Source organism: Carassius gibelio, chromosome A12, assembly GCF_023724105.1.
Source record: "Carassius gibelio isolate Cgi1373 ecotype wild population from Czech Republic chromosome A12, carGib1.2-hapl.c, whole genome shotgun sequence".
Lineage (NCBI taxonomy): Eukaryota > Metazoa > Chordata > Actinopteri > Cypriniformes > Cyprinidae > Carassius > Carassius gibelio.
The window spans coordinates 25,055,753-25,072,058 of record NC_068382.1 but is presented as its reverse complement, the minus strand read 5'-3'; the positions used below and the strand labels follow the sequence as shown (position 1 = coordinate 25,072,058).

Sequence of the window (16,306 nt, the reverse complement as noted above, 5' to 3'; positions counted from 1 at the left end):
GCGCTCGGCTCGTCTCTTCCACTTTTCCACAGACAATTAAAAACCACAAGCCTCTGAAGCCCCACTAATGAGAGTCTAATCCTACCCATGATGCAAAGCATGTCCTCCTCCATACCTCCCAGAATACAGCGGGACGCTTCTAGAAATACGTTATAGCTGTTTTCATGCAAAGACCCATGATACATGTGCACACGTTTTCTCCTTCAAGATCCTATTAAAACAAACGAGTCACAGATTCAGCAGTCAATAAACGAACACATTCCTGTTACAAAAGAATTTTAATGGAGTCCGCCTTTATAAAAGTCTTCATCATGAGAAACTCAACATTATAGTTCCTGCAGCCTTCAAATGTTAAAAAAAGAACAGAGTGAATAAACTATACAAGCAAAGACACGTCAAATAATAATCTAAAGCTAAAAGTAATGTAAAAAGAGTCCTGTTAAGTTAATAATAGATGTGAGAGACCTGCACAGAAAGAGAAAAAAGCCAGAAAGTACATTTATAAATGAGCATCCACATGTGAGAGCTCATGAATATTCATGCAACATCATCTGATCATCTTGTGTTCTTATTAGAGTTCCTCACAGTGGGTTTAAGATCTAGTCCTTCACACTTCAGCTACTGGTCAAAAACAGGTGGACGTCCTTCAAATGAAGAGGTTTCTCAGATGAATTCTCCTCTGAACGGGAGCCCGTGGCGGTTCTGCTGTTGCCAGCGATGTCGGAGACGACAGAGGGTTGAGTCTCTCAGGTCCTCAAACTCAGAGAAGCCCAACTGATTCAACAGCTCATAAACTCCAGCCCGAGCCGCCACCTGAACACAAAACACACAGACACACAGTTCAGTATTGGACAGGATTGCGACTCAAATTCCAGTCCGGTCTTTCTGTGTGACACGAAAAACAACACCCTTGTCAGAAACAGCTCTGATCACAGCGCCTCGTTTCGGTGCATGTCTCTTTAAATGCTAATGAGCTCTGCTGACTCCGCCCCTCTCTTCGACATGAGGCATGAGAATATCCTTATATGGCTCAGAGATGCTCTTACTTAATAACAAGCTATCTACACAGAAACCGGCTGCAGGTTGAAACAGTTTGCTGGATGAGAGTTTCAGACTTTTAGCAGCTGGCAGAAAAAAAAAAAAAATATTAAGTAAAAAAAAAAAATATATATATATGGAGAAATTAAGAGTTTGGAAAATACCAGCGACGTCGGCAACCATAGATGACTTAATCGGCTGAGAAATACAACAGTAGCTGATGACAGACAAATCATAAAAGCTGTGAAAATGAACCCTAAAATGTCATGGGCATGCATGGCTGTCTCTAGAACAGGTCTCTTCATCATAATGATGACTTCATGTATGATTGCAGTAGCAGAATTAATTGGAATTAATTGGAAGGGTACAAAATCATCTTGGCTGCCAATATTCAAGAAGATGCAACCAAACTCATTGAAAAAGTACTTCAAATTGGACTAGGACAGTGACCCAAAACACCCTGCCAGTTCAGTCAAGAAATGTAAAGTCTTAGACTGCCCAAATCAATCTCCAGATTTAATTCCGATTGAACATTAATTTCAGCAGCTTAAGAGGAGACTAAAAGACAGAAACTCCCAAAACATCATTCATCATTCATCTTTTAATCATATTTGCAAATGTCTCGACTCCACAGCAGAGAAAGCTATTTTGTCTTTACTGTTCCAATATATATCCATCTCTCTAACTATATATCCATCTGTCTGCAGTATATATCATCCAACTCTATATGCATTTATCTACACGTCGAACTAAATTTCCATGTGTCTGCAGTATCCAACTATATATCCATTTATACGTCTTACTACATATTAATCTGTCTGCAATATCTATCTAACAAACTAGTGCAATATACATACATATATATACATATACACAATATATAGTGCGATACACACAGACCAATTAATAGATCTCTAATTGTTGTCTCGTGGATCATCTGGTCTGATTCAAGGAAAACCATATCATAAATGAGCGGGCACAGCTGGATCAGGTATTAAACAGTCTCCAGCAGCTATAAAAATAACAAACACTGGACACGATGAGAAAAGAGTGCAGACAAACACACAGCCGCAGTAAAAGCAGAGACGTTATGAGAGCAGAGCTCTTTATAGCCAGAGAAATCCTGACAAACACACGATATTAGCAGCTGTAAATCACCTGACAAACACACCGTCAGCAGAGAGACACAATATCAGCTCAAACACCTGTTCACATGACCTTAAAGGATCGGTGCACTGAAATCATTGTGCTAAAAAGCACAGAAGAAAGCCAGTGACTTTTAATAATAGAGACAGCATCAACTGCATCTAATGGGTAGATCGAAGCGCACATATAAACAAATGTATATCGACCTCTGAGACCTCAAACCCACTCTGAATGTGTTGACCAGTGTTGTGTAAGAGAGAGAGAGAGAGAGAGAGAGGTCAGAGAGCGGACGTTTGACCCCAGCTGACCGATGACCCGGTCAACAGGACACTCACAGCAGCTGATGAACATGACACCAGGACTAAAGCATCTGGATTATCAATGCATTACACAAAGGAACAAACTGAACTATAAGAGAGCACTAGTGGAGTAAAGGCGGTAAACAAACTTTGGCGTTGGCTCGACAAAGCTTTGTTTGAAAGTTTGAAATAATGCATTATAAAAGATATTCATAATGCACATTGCAATACATTACATCTTTTCATAAACAATTGTAATCAAAGTTCAAACGCATTATTATATTATATATATAGTGCTTTAACGCATCATACATTCTAAAGGTGTAACAATACGGTTATTACAATTACAATTAATGCATTATATATAAAGGCGTAAAGTGTTAGCACTATTTTTAGCTAGATGCCAAAAAACTCTTTAGTTTTATTTAGTTGCACTACATAAAACTGAAATAAAAAGTAGTAAAAGACATATATAAAAAAAATTATATTAGACATAAAAATTACAAAAACAAAACAAAATAACTAAAACTTGAAAAAATACAAATAAAGAAAATATAAAACTATCTGATATTTCAAAATATTCCATTTTTCATGTAAGAATATACTGTCCTATCCTAATAAAATAAAAAAATTACAATTAAATAGAATAAACAAATACATATTTTTGCAGTTTCAGATTTCAGATTTCAAATTAAATTAAATTTTCAATAAAAAAAAATCATAATATATTAATAGTATATCAAGTAAATTTAATACCTAAAAAATAAGAATATAAATTATTGTAAATTATTTTATTTTGGCGTTCTGAACGTTGTCATGGAAATGAGAATGTGAACCAACTCTGAGTAATATATTCACGTTTTTATCTAAATATTACAAATAATAAACCATAATTTCAGTTGAGATTACCTCCCTCTTTTAATGTAGTAACTCACTGAATGGTGTTTGAAGGCCTCGTGTTGGGCCGGTTTGAAACAAAGCCACATTGAAGACAATCCAGCATTATAAAAACACCTGAACAATCCCTGAACAATCCCTGTGAAAACACACGCAGCAGAAGAATGCCTCTGTGATTTTAGCACGACTCTTTCTGGATGGAGAAATCAGAGTCATCCAGACTTTAGCTGATGACAAATACATTGAAGAGATGAACAACTCTTCTAAAATGCACCGTATTAATTATTGCAATTGCAGATTTACATAATAGCAGGACAGTTTGTTGTCTAATTAGTGCTTGAATTATATTTGGCTCAACAACTGATTGTTATTATTATTAAAGCACGTTAAAACATGCTAGCAATGTGTTAAAGCATGATATTGTAATCTTTCTGGCGTGCAATAATTGTTTCCTTTTTTTTTAAAACTGAGGAACTGGTCAAAAGATGTCAATGGAGTATTTAACCCAGAATATTCCTTTCATACGTGTTGGGTTATAGTCACACTGAAGCCAGAATCCAATAACGGACTGTGATTATTGATTATACATGGAGTCAGGAGAGACATCAGGACAGATGTTCGCTGGGAACATGACAATGATGTCGACGGATGATTCTTCCAGGTTAGTTTAGTTCACCTGATCATGTTTCTATCATCAGATCAAGAGTTTACAGAGACTTTATCACAGCTGGGGTTAAACAAAGCTCAGTTTAGTAACTGGTTCTTCGTTTGCTGAAATGCAGGACTGGAGGAGAATGGAAAAGCATCAGGGAAAAAGCTCAATAATCCGTGCAGGGGGGAAACACTCATTTGTTTGGAATGGTAGTAAATTCCAGACTTTACCGTGAGCCACAGCTGGCCTCTCACACACACACACACACACACACACGCACACACACAGTAATGTTAGGATAAGCTTGTAAATTCCAGGGGCCATGTCCAAATGAAGCGATGGCTACAGCTCGACAAGCACAAATTCACACGGGAGAACATTCACACAACAGCTGGACAAGTGCACACAACTCAAAGTGTTCAAGAGTTACAGTATCATTAACCTTCACTGAGGTTTGTGAAGGACTGTTGAAATCAAGTGTGAAGCTGAAGGGAGATGAACACTAGGCTGGCTGATAACAGATTCACAAATATACAAGGATGTGCATAATTTGGATGTGCATTTGCATTTGATATTTAAGTAAGAGATGCTGTTTAACTAAAAGTCTTAATGCTCACTAGTCATGAAATGGCAAGGGCATGCTGTGAAACCAAACCAAAACAAAACAGAAAATACAATAAAGAAATGAATAGAACATTGATCAAATAAATATTTAAATTAATTAATTAATTAATTAATATAAATTGAACATAAATTATAAAAAACACTAAATAAATATAAAAACGAATAAATATAAAATAATAATACATCAAATGATAAAGTGAAACAAAATAAATACAAAATAAAGAAATACAATTTAAATAAATTGTATATAAAATAAAATTGTATGTGTGTGTGTACAAACAATAAAGAATAAAATAAATGAATTAAGAAAATAAAAATATATATAAATTAAATATAAAATAAAATTTTATATATATATATATATATATACACGTGTGTGTGTGTGTGTGTACACAAATAAATAAATATAAAAATAAATTAATACAAAAAATTACAAGTATTACAAATAAATACAACATACAGTACTAAGCAAACAAATATATATTTTATATAAAATTACAATTTTTTAAAATAAAATTTATAAAATAAAATAAAAAGCACTAATTGACGCAATATTCATGTGGTTTAATCACGTTTTACCAACAAAATCATATAAAATATACCTTATATATTACCCAACTGTAATGTCATATAGTTTTTTGGAGTACTGATCACACAGATAAAATACTCCAGAACTAATATCGGTTTAGTTCTGGTGATATCAGCAGATCAGCAATAGAGTTTATTTATTAACTCAGCACAAATGATGGCAGAAATGCTCTGTAGTCTTATAAATGGTCTTTTAGAGAAGAAAGAAAATAACGGAGAGAATGACTCCCCATATTCACAGATTTGTACTCTGTTTGTGAGGAAGCAAGATAATTGCACTTTATGACAATATAGGGCTGAATGGAAGACTTCCAGAGAGAGTTAGTATCTAAAGCACATGTTTCCAGCCGATCAGATCTCACCTGCAGCATCCAGTCGCTGAAGGAGCGCTGCCACGAGTCTCTCTTCTCCAGGTGCAGGTACGTGTTGAAGAGGATCAGGTACATGTAGCGCTCCAGATACAGCAAACTCTTCAGCCTCAGAGCCTGGATCTCCGGCTCACATTTAGAGCTCTTGATCTGTCAGACGACACAGAGAAGAGCCATTAACCTCCAACAAACATCTGAGCATCAAGCAGCTGCACTGTATCGCACCAAACAGAGAAATGGTGCAGGCATCACCGCCGGACTCGACTACATTGTTCAGGTATTTGTACTTTATCAGAGCATTTTTATTTTGGGAAACGTAATTTTTCAATGAAACTGTTGAATCGATTGATATCGAACTGCGATTAATGCCCATGCATCTTCCTCGCTAATGTAGTGATTTCAAATGAAATAAAACTAGTATATTTACATATCTGCTTTACACAAATGTAAAAAAAATAAAAAAAATAAAAAATAAATATTATAAAATGTAAATAATAAAACAATAAAAAAATAAATATTATAAAATTTATACAAAATAAACTGGTAAATGTATAAAAAATATATTATCTAAAATATATATGTCAATAGCACATGTTTTGGTAATAAAATAAAACATTTGCTTATTTTCAGAACAATACATATTAAATGTATAAACTCAATTTCTTTATTGACTAGTGCTGGATGGAATAAATAATAACCATGCTTTTAATATTCGAGTACATAAAAACTCATGTATTTTTGTGCTTTTAGTCAAGTAAAAAAAAAAAAAGTACTTATACTTAAAGTAATCTATTATTATGGTATCTGTAGTTTTACACAAGTTCACAAAACTCTAATGATGATTAAGCAATTATGTAAAGTTATGCTGATTGCCCCACGTACGTGTTCAATGATGTTTAAAAAAATGCACTTCTGCAAGTCTTATTAAGTCTAAAACACATTGCATGAGTAAAACGGAGTCCTTGAATCACAACAAGAGCAACTATATAATCGTTTTAAAAAATGAATTAAAAGGCATCCCACTGACTGTGTAATCCTGCGCTTTTATAAATGAGATCAGGCCGAGTAATTTAAGCAGGCAGCGGGAGATTAATTTTGCCGTAACATTTATTCTCATTCTATAACTCAAACTGTTCCAACAAAAGAAACTGCAGAGCATAAAAAGGCCAATTACATGCACAGCGAGAACGAACGCACAATAACGACCAATTAATTCAATTTAGAAAGCTCAAGTCGCACACTTTCACTGCCTCAAAACTCTTTTATTTCAAGGTATTTCAGATGTAGCTATGTTATGTTATAAACTGTTCTGATCATTGATTCTCATCAGCTGGATGCAAACTTGGGTTAAATGGGGACAAATCGATCACCATTGTTTTTCAATCTAATGCATGCATCAGTAGAGTCTGTTTTAGTGCAGTCAGTAAACAAATGACAACGTTATGCATGAAAGCAAGCATGCACGGACTGAAGCGCTTGGGTTTCGGACCTGTTTGAGTTTCAAACGAATGAATGCAAAGATATTTCTAATGTTGCATTAAAAAGGTCAGACGTATAAATCTATATCAGATCCATAAAACAAGCTGACGGGATAATACTGTGCAGTCCTGAATATGCTGGTCACATGTTCTGACGGACTGTCTGAAATAATCAAAGATAAGAACTAGTAAAGGCAGATGTTTGTCTGGTTTTATGATGTGAAATCGTCCCTACAGTTAAATCAGTGCAGCAGCTGCTGGTGATAAATAAAGCTTTCGTGTGATTTAGATGGCGGTCTGAATCTGAATGGTGAAAGCAAACATCATTGTTCTGTTGAGGAGTTCTCACACTGCTGTGATTGATGACAGAAGACTCTCTTCTCAATTAGACATCACTGATGGGAAATACACTGCTACATATCATTATTACCTAAATATCTTCAAAAGAGTTGCATACAAATACAACTAAAATGAATCTCATTTACACTTCTGCATTTACAGATCTGATGCTTTCATGATGACTCACATGCAAATTAAGCTGGGATTTAAATATTAAAATTACACACACACTTCCTTTCGGTATAGTTATTTAAAATAAAATTACACCAACTGTGAAGTTATTTGTGTTAATTTTCAATAATACAAAACTGTTATTGTATCCCTAAAATTTAAATAAATAATATAAAAAATAACTAATAACACAATATTAAAATAAAATAAATTTAAATGCATTTTAATCATTTTAAATAAACCAACCAATTGTGAAGTAACGTGTGTTATTATTGTAATCCCTAAAAATAAAATAAATAATATATAAAAAAATAATAAATTATATTTTAAATAAATAACAATTTAAAACATATAAAAAATAATTAAAAACATATATATTTTTTGTGTTAATTCTTAACACTTGTATCACACATGACCTCTACTGCTTTCAGATCTTGCAAAGTAAAGAAAATGTAAAATCAAAAGATACTCAAGGAATCACTGGCTCCTCCCACTGATGCTGCTGTTGCCTGGATACCAGCAGTCCAGGTATGACACTGTTACTGTTTCAAGAGCTCATCAGCCAATCAGATGCTAGCGTTATAATATATACGGGAGAGGAGCTGATAACAGGACCGAACACACAGGACTCTCCAGGGTAACAAAGAATTTATGAACGAGAAGGTCAAAGTGTGCAGCTGACTCCTGGAGGTCAAAGGTCATGGGGAAGACTTCACATTGAAAAGAGACCTGATGCTCCACAAACTCAAACCCAGACACTTCACTTTATCACCCTCTGAGCCGCTCCTGCATGATAACTTTTACAGATTAAACACCTGAAAATAACATCATACTAATACATGCAAAACAAAACATGCATCACACACACACATGCATTACAGAGATTTACACCACAAACACTTCACCTTAGCAAAGATAAATGAACTGCTAAACTTAACATTACATTTAGACCTAAAAACCTGAGGAAGGAAAATGATTCTACTATGAAGTCAGGCTAATAATACAAATATTTCTAATATATATATATATATATATATATTTTTTTTTTTTATTTAGTAGGGTTTGCATTACAGTAGGTTGGGAAGAAGAGCATGCCATACAATGCAAAGTGATGCAATGTAATGCAATGCAAAAAAATAAAAATAAAACAAATGCAACAATAAAATAAAAAATATTAAAAAATAATGCATTTCAAGAAAAAAATGAAATTATGAAACGCCTGTAAAAAGAGCCCTCAACGTAAAACGAGTTTGACATGTTTGGGTTTATGCCAATCACAATAAACATTACATAAAAACAGAGCCGTTTTTTTTTTTTAAATAAGTAAATCATGCTTTTTGTGAGTGTGTGTGTTTTTTGACAAAGCAGGGTTTGCATCAAGTTAGGAAGTAGTATGTAATGCATGCAATGCAATAAAATAAAAATCAGACCACAAAAAGTTCCCTCTACGTAAAATGATTTGGCCACCATTGGGTTAACACTAGAATATGATCATTATAATTCCCTTCACATAAAAACAGAAGACTATGATACATCCCCATTCCAATGTGTGTATTCATCCTGCACCATCATTACCAGTTCAGCCCTGCACTCCCAAGAGCCTGGGAATACTGAGGGGCCTCACACACACACACACACACACACACACACACACACACACACACACACACACACACACACACACACACACACACACACAGCTTTCTGTCACTGATGTGTGTGTCTCCATCCTCTCAAAATATTCTTCCTCCATAAAAAAGCGACACATTCCTTCTTGAAATGGTGAGAAAATCCACTCCAGATTTCTCAGATTCCCTCTGAACAGCACATTATTAAAGAGACCGTTCACTCACACTCGCTCCAAACCCACACGACCTTTCGGTTTGTTCAAAACAGGCTTTTAATAAGCTTAGATGTTTAGCAGAATCATGCTGCTCTGTTCAATACAATTAACACAGCAGACATATTCCAGAACAACATCAACAACAAACACTGTAAAAGATATCATTACAGCAGTCCATATCAAATGCATTATGTTAGGAAGAATGCAGTGTGAAAGAAGGTCCCCTCTACATAAAGTGAGACAGTTGCAATGCAAAAGATGAGATTGAGAGATTAAAATGAGAAAGCGTTAGTTCAGGTGGTGTATGGCGGTGCATGAAGATGTTTGCTTTAGCCAGGACTGTATTCATAAGCATGAACATGCACAGAGACCCATACATGCACAAACACGAACATACATGCATACGCACACAGACTGAACCAAACACACTCCCTGTAGAACATTTCAACATGACTGGATCTACATATACACAAACACACATATGGAAATGCAAATGCATATATATGTTATTTTTATTCCACTTTAGTAGTACTACTACTACATTCACACGGTACATGTGACACACATGCACACACGCACACACACGCACACACACACACACACACACACACAGAGTCTGGTTCACTATCCTTGTGGGGATTATTCCATAGGTGTAATGTTTTTTCATTCTGTACTTTCTGTCTCCCTCCACCTAAACCTTGCCCTCACAGAAAACTTTCTGCATTTTTACAATCTAAAAAAAAATGAATTCTGTATGATTTATAAGATTCTGTACCCATGGATACCTCAATTTAGGTCCCCAAAGAGACACAAGTCCTTATGAGTTGGTGTGTATTCAGGTTTAATTCCCACCTGGATAGAAAAACATGTACACACACACACACACACACACACACACACACACAGCGACGCAGCACTGCACGTGGCGGGAAACACATTCCTTCCATTCCAGAAAGAAAAATGTGCACGGAGATCTGGAGCATTAACTGGAAGAAGAGAAGATGAACATTTTAATGGCACTTTCACAGTTACCTCACTGAAGCTGAAAGAAATAAACACCACGATTATGTCATGATTTATGAATTTCCACTCCAGCACTGCAGCCCTCGGACACAAGAGCCAGAGAAATGAATTCAATAATTCCAGCCGGGATCTGAAGCTGGAATGCTGATCATGTGGACGCTCTTATTTCCTGAGAGAGATGAATGACAGCAGAGCTTCTGTAACACTAACTAAAGCAAGCAGAGATGTGAAGGTGAAAACTGTTCAGCTGCCCGTGCAATTTCTTTACACACTGCAGCTCCAAAGACTGGCTCTGGACGCTTCTGAAAAGAAGCTCAGCAAGGCTGCATTTATTTGATTAAAAAAACAGTAAAAAAGTAAAATATTATTACTATTTAAAACAGCTGTTTTCTGTGTGAATCTGTGTTAAAGTGTAATTTATTTCTGTGATTCAGTGTCACATGATCTTCAGAAATCATGAAAATATGATGATTTACTGCTCAAGAAACATTTCTGATTATTATCAGTGTTGAACACAGTTGCTGATTAATATTTTTGTGGAAACTGTGACACATTTTATTTTTCAGGATTGTGCTTCAGCCACAGATTAGAATAAAATTAAAAAAGGCAACGGTTATGTTTTATTTAACAATTATGAATTTATGTCTCACAATTATAACTTTTTTCTGTGAATGATTAATTTCTCTCTCGCAATACTAACTTTTCCTTAAAAGAATGATATATTCATATCTCGTGATTCTGACTTTTTTCAGTGAATTATGATTTATATCTCCCAATACTATTTTACTCAAAATTATGAATTTATATCTCGCGATTCTGACGTTTTTCAGTGAATTATGATTTATATCTCGCGATTCTAACGTTTTTCAGTGAATTATGATTTATATCTCGCGATTCTAACGTTTTTCAGTGAATTATGATTTATAGCTCACGATTCTGACGTTTTTCAGTGAATTATGATTTATAGCTCACGATTCTGACGTTTTTCAGTGAATTATGATTTATATCTCGCGATTCTGACTTTTTTCAGTGAATTATGATTTATATCTCCCGATTCTGACTTTTTTCAGTGAATTATGATTTATATCTCCCAATACTATTTTACTCAAAATTATGAATTTATATCTCGCGATTCGGACTTTTTTTAGTGAATTATTATTTATATCTCGCGATTCTGATTTTTTTCAGTGAATTAGGATTTATATCTCGCGATTCTGACGTTTGTCAGTGAATTATGATTTATATCTCGCGATTCTGACGTTTTTCAGTGAATTATGATTTCTATCTCGCGATTCTGACTTTTTTCAGTGAATTATGATTTCTATCTCGCGATTCTGACTTTTTTCAGTGAATTATGATTTCTATCTCGCGATTCTGACTTTTTTCAGTGAATTATGATTCATATCTCGCGGTTCTGACTTTTTTCAGTGAATTATGATTCATATCTCGCGATTCTGACTTTTTACAATGAATTACGATTCATATCTCGCGATTCTGACTTTTTACAATGAATTATGATTTATATCTCGCAATTATGACTTTTTTCAGTGAATTACGATTTATATCTCGCGATTCTGACTTTTTTTAGTGAATTACGATTTATATCTTGCGATTCTAACGTTTTTCAGTGAATTATGATTTATATCTCGCGGTTCTGATTTCTTTCAGTGAATTATGATTTATAGCTCACGATTCTGACGTTTTTCAGTGAATTATGATTTATATCTCGCGATTCAGACTTTTTTCAGTGAATTATGATTTGTATTTCGCGATTCTGACTTTTTTCAGTGCATTATGATTTATATCTCCCAATACTATTTTACTCAAAATTATGAATTTATATCTCGCGATTCTGACTTTTTTCAGTGAATTATGATTTATATCTCGCGATTCTGATTTTTTTCAGTGAATTATTATTTATATCTCGCGATTCTGACGTTTGTCAGTGCATTATGATTTATATCTTGCGATTCTGATTTTCTTCAGTGAATTATGATTTATATCTCGCGATTCTGGCGTTTTTCAATGAATTATGATTTATATCTCGCGATTCTGATTTTTTTCAGTGAATTATGATTTATATCTCGCGATTCTGACTTTTTTCAGTGAATTATGATTTCTATCTCACGATTCTGACTTTTTTCAGTGAATTATGATTCATATCTCGCGATTCTGACTTTTTTTAGTGAATTATGATTTATATCTCGCGATTCTGATTTTTTTCAGTGAATTATGATTTATATCTCGCGATTCTGACGTTTGTCAGTGAATTATGATTTATATCTTGCGATTCTGATTTTCTTCAGTGAATTATGATTTATATCTCGCGATTCTGACGTTTTTCAGTGAATTATGATTTATATCTCGCGATTCTGACGTTTTTCAGTGAATTATGATTTATATCTCGCGATTCTGACGTTTTTCAGTGAATTATGATTTCTATCTAGTGATTCTGACTTTTTTCAGTGAATTATGATTTCTATCTCACGATTCTGACTTTTTTCAGTGAATTATGATTTCTATCTCGCGATTCTGACTTTTTTCAGTGAATTATGATTTCTATCTCGCGATTCTGACTTTTTTCAGTGAATTATGATTCATATCTCGTGGTTCTGACTTTTTTCAGTGAATTATGATTCATATCTCGCGATTCTGACTTTTTACAATGAATTACGATTCATATCTAGCGATTCTGACTTTTTACAATGAATTACGATTCATATCTCGCGATTCTGACTTTTTTTAGTGAATTACGATTTATATCTCGCGATTCTAACGTTTTTCAGTGAATTATGATTTATATCTCGCGATTCTGACGTTTGTCAGTGCATTATGATTTATATCTTGCGATTCTGATTTTCTTCAGTGAATTATGATTTATATCTCGCGATTCTGACGTTTTTCAGTGAATTATGATTTATATCTCGCGATTCTGGCGTTTTTCAGTGAATTATGATTTATATCTCGCGATTCAGATTTTTTTCAGTGAATTATGATTTATATCTCGCGATTCTGACTTTTTTCAGTGAATTATGATTTCTATCTCACGATTCTGACTTTTTTCAGTGAATTATGATTCATATCTCGCGATTCTGACTTTTTACAATGAATTACGATTCATATCTCGCGATTCTGACTTTTTACAATGAATTACGATTCATATCTCGCGATTCTGACTTTTTACAATGAATTACGATTCATATCACGCAATTATGACTTTTCAGTGAATTACGATTTATATCTCGCGATTCTAATGTTTTTCAGTGAATTATGATTTATATCTCGCGATTCTAACGTTTTTCAGTGAATTATGATTTATATCTCACAGTTCTGATTTCTTTCAGTGAATTATGATTTATATCTTCCAATACTATTTTCCTAAAAATTATGAATTTATATCTCATGATTCTGACTTTTTTTCAGTAAAGTATAAATTGATTTCTTGCTATTCTGACTTTTTATCCTGCAATTTTAACAGGATTTTAACACAATTTTGAAAAAAAAAGAAAAATAATAATTTCATCTCACATTTTGACTTAGTTTCTTGCAACTTCAGGTTTGACATCTTTCAATTCTGTCACAGTTTCCTTTTCATCTTGTCTATCCTGTGGCAGAAACAAGCTTTCATAGAACACAAGGTTCAAAAGAACAGCATTTACTAGAAACTCTCGTGGCAAGACTTTTGAGTCTGAACAATGAGACGGAGACTGTAATGTGGAAACCGTGCGAGTGTGTGATGTGCAAAGCCTGTTTCTATTGATGCACGTATTAAAAAGTCCAAAAGCAGCCAATTACCAGCACACAAAACATCAAGCCTGGCCTGACGTGACGCCTCGGTGTGAAGGCGTTATTATCTCCAATGACTTCTGGTGAGAGGTCCAAACAAAAGGACCTTTATTTGGCCGCAGGGCTCGTCGGGAGTTAGTGAGATTGATTTCTCCAAGAACACAATCAGTAAACACATCACACACGTGCTTCGGTCACACAACGCGATTGTTTCTGGAGATCCTGCACACACAGACTCAGACATGTGCTGCCAATTACAACACCGTCCAGGGTCCCGATGCAATGAAGTCTCTACTGAAGTCTGTTATTGATGAAGACTGATTCAAGCATCGTGTTAAAGAGCAAACACAACTACGGTTCAAGCCGAGAGAATGTTGGCATTAACTCCTCATGAACCTCCAGACACCTTTCATTTCCTGACAGAGCTTCAGCTAGAAACACACAAAGACTTCCGACTCAAACACGAATGGATTTTATGATAAAGAACTCTGCAGAATTGTAAGCAAATGTAAATAATAAGGCTTGTTTTCATAAACGTGTATTTGGTCTCTTGCTGCACTGGCAAATTTAGTTAAATGAATGAACAAATATGTACTTAAAACACAGAATCAGATACTTAAAATTAATGAACTGGTGCAATCTTTGAAAAGAAGTCTCATGAAGTGTTTCACAAGTAAATTTATTTTGTTTGAAGAATAGTTTTGCTGGAAAATCAGATGGAATATACTTAAGATCAGTGTTGATGTTGTTAACTAAAACCATACCATAATTTTATATATATATATATATATATATATATATATATATATATATATATATATATATATATATATATATATATATATATATACATACTAAAATTCTAATGTTAAACATGAAATTAAAACAAAGTATAAAAATAAAAGCTAATTCAAAATAATATATAATAGTGCATGTGTGTGTTTAAAAATAAATAAATAAATAAATATATATATATATATATATATATATATATATATATATATTATTATTATCATTATTATTATTATTTTTTTTTAATGAGCATATTTTATATTATTTTCCAGCAAAATAAAAAATAAAAAAATAAAAAAAATAAAAAAAATATATATATATGTATATATATATATATATATATATATATATAGCTGAAAAATAAAATAAAATATGTTGTTATTGTATTAAATATCTAAATATTAGATCACTTAAATCAGAATTTATTTTTGAAATCTAATTATTATTATTTTTTTTTTACTTAGTTTTGAAGAATGAAAAAACTAGGTTAAATAAGCTTATGTTAAAGTAAAAAAAAATCAAAAGAAAAAAAGAGGAAAGCACAATATGACTAAACCTTTAAACCGTATGAAAACTAAAACGAAAACAAACAATCCTGTTTTATTGGTACTGTCTGGCATTGCATGATTCATATTCTGCGATGTATACATGTGATGTGAAAATTAAACCTCTTAAATGGCATTCTACATTGTGTTTAAGCGTTAATAAAGTTAAGACGATCGCTAGATTTGGAGCAGGATCTTCTGTGGAAGCTGAAGTGTGTGCGGGCCGCTCTCTTTCAATCAACGAGTCCAAGTGAACGCTCTGAACACCGGCCAAACAGCAGCAAATAACTATCATATGTCAGCTGTTTGGACCCTTGCTCTTTCCGTAGAGCAGTCTGCATGTGTGTGTGTGTGTGTGTGTGTGTGTCGGAGACTTCCTAATGACTTCAGCAGACTCCAGAGCACCTCCACTCCTATTTTCCAGCCACAAATACAAACGTGACGCAAACAGACAGCCAGAAACCATTGAGAGAGAGAGACAGCTACAGCACACAATCAGCGCTCTGTGACCGACTAATGGCTCACACACACACACACACACACACACACTTCATCTCCTGTTTTCTGTTGTGCATTCATCAATTCACAGGCTGTTTTCGATGGACTTTCTTCAGTGACTCTGCATGATGCCCATAAATAATAAATCACTTCAGGACTTCAGTCCAAACAAAGCAGGCAGAGCAAATCATTTCCATTCAGACTTCTAGAACCACATTT

The 16,306-nt window shown here is 33.9% G+C and overlaps 1 protein-coding gene across 2 annotated transcripts in view; it reads right to left on the bottom strand.

Moving 5' to 3' along the window:
* Positions 1 to 259: 259 nt before the first annotated feature.
* Positions 260 to 16,306, bottom strand: part of LOC128025552 (paladin) — a 60,254-nt gene continuing 44,207 nt past the window's right edge. For both annotated transcript variants that reach the window (XM_052612005.1, XM_052612004.1), the window contains exons 19-20: positions 5,607 to 5,762; positions 260 to 813 (exon numbers count right to left, since the gene is read on the bottom strand). In XM_052612005.1, coding sequence (XP_052467965.1) covers positions 664 to 813; positions 5,607 to 5,762 — 306 coding nt within the window. In that variant the 3' untranslated portion in view covers positions 260 to 663. The remainder of the gene's footprint in view (positions 814 to 5,606; positions 5,763 to 16,306) is intronic.